Source organism: Geospiza fortis, unplaced genomic scaffold, assembly GCF_000277835.1.
Source record: "Geospiza fortis unplaced genomic scaffold, GeoFor_1.0 scaffold394, whole genome shotgun sequence".
NCBI lineage: Eukaryota > Metazoa > Chordata > Aves > Passeriformes > Thraupidae > Geospiza > Geospiza fortis.
This window is the reverse complement of record NW_005054509.1, coordinates 249,076-254,046: the sequence shown is the minus strand read 5'-3', so window position 1 is coordinate 254,046 and position 4,971 is coordinate 249,076. Positions and strand designations below refer to the sequence as shown.

General features: G+C 42.3%; 1 protein-coding gene across 1 annotated transcript in view; it reads right to left on the bottom strand.

Moving 5' to 3' along the window:
* SUSD3 (sushi domain containing 3) overlaps positions 1-4,971 on the bottom strand; it is a 15,871-nt gene that overhangs the window by 2,797 nt on the left and 8,103 nt on the right. Inside the window, exon 4 of the mRNA XM_031063512.1 lies at positions 4,474-4,641. Within this exon, the coding sequence (XP_030919372.1) occupies positions 4,474-4,641 (168 nt within the window). The remainder of the gene's footprint in view (positions 1-4,473; positions 4,642-4,971) is intronic.

The following is a 4,971-nucleotide window of genomic DNA, read 5'->3' as shown; positions in this document are numbered from 1 at the left end:
TATCAATTCCATACAATTGTATCAGTGAATGCTCTACGCTATGCAGCATTAAACCCCACAGGGATGCTGAAAATACTGATCTGCCTCTCCTAATAGCATGCTGGCTTTGTGATTTTTTACAAAATCTTTTCAGTTGGAATTCTTTGTTGTTGGATTGCCCTTATTTGCTTTTTGCCAGGTAGAATGGTAAAGCATCTTGTAGTCAGAAAGGTCTCTGGTACAAAAATTTCAGCAACTAAAAATATCTTCTGTGGGAGAATACACCAGCCTGCTTGTCTGCAGAAGGATTTTTTCTTCTTGATAATATGTTCCAGCTGTGTGAATAGCTGAAAGGAGGACTTTAACCCTACTGAGACATGGGCTTTTCCACTTGACTAGCTTCTGCAGTCAGATCAACTACTTCACAGAGAACGTTTTGTAACTTGACTTAGAGCCGTGAAAAATAATTCACCTCTAAGCAGTCCAAATTTGAAATGCCCAACTTCTTCCAAATGTTTCCACGCTAGACAAAAAACCACACCAAATTTCTTTGATTCTCTTTAGATTGCATTTTTGAGCTGGACTACTTTTTTTTTTTTTCTTGTCATCTTAGCTGACAGAGAATGAAAAGGAGTACAGCTACATTCAGTTCTCCTGAGTATGGAAAATGCCGGATCATCAATTCTCCCTTACAAAAAATCAGCAAATCCCTTGAGTCAAGGGAGTGTCTATTCCAGGACACGTTACAGGACTTTTACACTGAAAAGCAGAGCAACAGAGCCAAGGTGTGGCTATTTCTGACCATCACTAGGAAGATGATGCAAACTGAAATGAGCTCTCAGCGATTTCTTTACACTTGCTATCTGTGCTGCTCCTGGAACAGTATCTTCTACACATGCAGATATATAAATAGGTTCCAAAAGAGGAGTGCCTGGTTCTTTAATGTCTCTTCATGCCAGAAGGGTTTGCTGTTTGCTCTCACAATGTTAGACTAGGTTGTGCATATTTTGTCAGACCAAAAGTGGTTCCAGTTGGATTCAGGATCCCATTTCTGGCACAGAACACTTGCATTTCCTCGTGCTTTTTATGGAACTGATGGCTTCACTTCCAGAACAAATGTAAATGCTACAAACTACTTAAACAAGCACAGGACAGTCCTCTTCCTGAATGGATGCTTACAATTTAATTGATGTACATTACAGCAGTGGACAGGACAATTCTTTACAAATTTAAAAAGTCGAAATGATGTTTATCAGAGCAATTGCTTACTTGCATTTCCTCACGCTGTATTCCTAGAGCAACAGCTCTGCTGAGGCTGTTGCACTAGTTTGCTGTGAAGCTTTGCCTCCTTGCTGAAAACTGAAGGCACTTTTTAAGCTCTGTCATTTTGGGGGAGGTTTAGGTTGGATATTGGGAAAAAACTCCTCACAGAAAAGGTTGTCAAACCCTGAAATACTTTCACCTGGGGAGCAGCTACAGCTGACCGTGAGCAGTGGGTGAGCGTAGGCCCCTCTAGCATTAAGCTGACCCCACTCTTCTTTTGGACACCCATTTCTTTAACATAATGTCTCAGTGATCTTCACTCCATCTCTCAAACACTACTAGCAGCTGGCACAGAGGAAGGACAGCTGCCATTAAGTTTTTCTTTACTGATATTTTACCCTGTGCCTGTCATGTGGCAGAGGACAACCTGCCTTCTTGGGCAAATGCCTGATCCTAGCTCTCCCACATTGCTGCTTGCTGGGATGGCAGAGGGCTGTTTGTCTCGGGTGGTGGGTGCCCAAGGAAGTGCTCCAGAGAACAGTCACTGCAGGGTCAGGTATTATTCTTCATCATAAAATAATTGACTCAAAAATAACACATCCTGCTACATCTTGCAGTCAGGCTCTGAGAGCCATTCCCAACATGCTGACAAGCCCTCTGCCCAGCAGTCCTCCTGGGGACTCCTTTGGAGGCTCGTGGACATTGTTCTCCTCTAACTACGTGGCCCAGGGCTGCAGCTAATCTCCCTTCCCTAGACACAGACCCTTGTTTTCAGCTAATCTGGCTCAAACCTCTGCACCACAGAGAAAACTGCTATCTCTGCTGCTCTGAACTTCTCAGAAGCAACGCTGGGGAAACACCTCCCTCCCAGCAGCACCATGATCTGTAACTTGTTTTTCACTGCTCAACATTATTTAGGGTTTTCAATAATATAATAGAGCAAATACGCTGTAAATACTTGCAGCTCATGCATATAAGACCTTTTTCTGCTAAAAGTTGGTATGTTCACCCTCATTATGATTCTTTACATCCAAATGAAAGAGGCGGCATCTGGAGTGACAGCACTCTGTAGTTAATGATCCTGGGTATTTGTACACATATTTCTTATCATTTTAAAGCAATTTGTTCAACCAGAAAAGCAGTCAGAATGAGGATCATTACAATTAAAGCAGTTGCCACTAAAATTCAGTGTTTCCCTGCAAATCTACATATTCACAATGTTTGTGATATGCTTCAAACATGAGGGGAGAAAGTTCTCATTTTGTGGCAGCCAGGTCCAGAACAGCACAGCGGAGCCCCTACAGTCACACAGCTGGGCTTCTCTGTTATTTATAAGCTCTGCACATCAGCACTCTGCACCCACATTGTGTCACCTCATTGCAGCCAAAATTATCTTGTCAGCGTACTAAGGCCCCTCTTTAACTGATTAGAATGTTTTAATCTTAAATTTGTCTGTAAGCCTTTATTTGTTTTGTAAACCCGTATTTGTTAATAACTTACCTGCCTGAAAGAATTGATTTTTTATACTGTATTGCCTTACCTAAAAGAATTGGCTTTTTATTTTATCTCTTCTTACAGTATTTTGACCCTAAAGTACTGAATCAAAATGTTAATCTCAAAATCTATTCAATTAAGTCTGAAAAGTAGCACAACCTACATGCCTTTCTGGTCAAAAATAAATTAAGATATACTCAAGAGAGTCTTCTTCAAGGGTGGAAGAGTTCTTACTCTTCCAGATACTTCATATGCTACAAGACTATGAAGCAGAACAGTTTCTTCAAGAAAAGAGAGAAAGCTATCATAAAAATGACTGAATTTTTCAGGCCTCCACCCATTCCCTTGTCAGACATGGGCAGCACTCATCTCAACTTCCCCTCCTAAGTGGGCTGCAGAGCACTTCCCATGGCTGGGTTGCAGAAAACAGCATGTACCACAGCCCTGGAAAAGGCAGGGAGGAGAGGATTCATCCCCTGTGCCTCTTCAGAGAGCTCCTGCCTAGAAAAACCAAGCAGGATTGCTGTTGAGCTCGGAGATCTCATGATGCATTGGGCAATTCCTCCAAATGTCTGAAACCTTAACACAAGAAGAGGATAGGGTAGGATAAAATAGGGATAGGGTGCTGATAGGGGACAGTAGACTACATTAGACTACACTAGACTGAAATATTTCAGTTGGAAGGGATTCACAAGGATCATTGGGTCCAACTGCCTGACCCCTTTAGGGCTGACCAAAAACTAAACCTCATTACTAAGGGCATTGTCCAAATGCCCCTTGAGCAATGCCAGTTTGGGCCACCAACACTGACCCCCGCTCCAGGACTCTGTTCCAGGGTCTGACCACCCTCTTGGTACACAAATGGCTACTCATGTCAAGCCTGAACCTTCCCTGAGGAATCTTGGTTAAATTCTCTTTTGGTTCTTGACCATGGATATGCAGAAATATATGGAATCGTTCCTTTGGGACTGCTCACGCTCAGTTTTGCTGCTGTTTTTCAACCATGCCGCATGTATGTATTTATTTCTTTGGACAATCAATACTGTAACAGCTTCACCACTGCAGCAACACGCACCCAGGTTTAGAGATTTCCTCCAGGCACAGGCTGCCAACATTTCCACCTCACACTGGAGGGGAAATGGTACCACAGCAATCACCCAGACAGGTAACATGTCCTTCCATTCTGGTCCTCCCAGCACAGCCCAGCTCCATGTTTGCACCTCCCCAGTGCCTGCATTTTTCTCCTGTTCCCAGTAAGCCAGATGAACGCAGGATGAGGAAACTTAGCCTAATTTGTTACACACACTAAAAAAAACAACTTGCAAGTGAAATACAAAACTGACAGGCCATTTGTTGTCTTCATGAAATCTGTCAGTAGAATTCCCACATCTCACCTTGCATGTCTATTCATTTTACAGAATCAAAGAATAGAAATCACTTGAAATTACTTGATTAAACAGCACTTATTTGAGTGGAAAAAGAGAACAAGGCGTAAATAAGGAAGGGTCACATCCGTTCCAAGAGCAATTCCAGGACTGTTTTATTCAGAATCACCTTTAATGACACTTCCATCTCTGATGAGAAGCAGTGCCCACTCTCCATACCCAAAACAGCCAGACTTTTGGCTAAGGGTGCACAGACTGATATACCTGCTCTCATAGCTGGTTTTAGCTCTGGTTAGTGTTTAGCCAGGATCCCATCAGCTCATTCAAACCTACTTTATTTTAATAGCCTTACCTGTAGAAGCCTTGGTTATCATATGCCATCTTAGTCATGTCACCAAATACAGATGTATTCCTGAGTTTCTTATTATTGTTGTTACTGTTCCTTCCCTTAAAACCAAAGTAAGCACCTTGCATGTGCTCTAGTTCTTCAGTCTTCAGCTGGTACCACAGCTGCATTTCTCTGTGAATATACCAAGCAGTAGAAACAGTATTGTGATATATGGCTGTACAGCTGAGCTGTTATCTGACCACAGACCTGAGTCTCTAGAGCTCCTGAGTCTCTAAATCTTATTCCAGGTTTGTGGTGGTGTTTGCAGGGGTCCCAGGACCAGAGAAGAGATGAGGATCTGACTCCATGTTTCAGAAGGCTTGATTTATTATTTTATGATATATATTATATTAAAACTATTCTACAAGAATAGAAGAAAGGATTTCATCAGAAGGCTAGCTAAGAATAGAAAAGGAATAATAACAAAGGCTTGTGACTGACCGAGACAGTCCGGACAGCTGG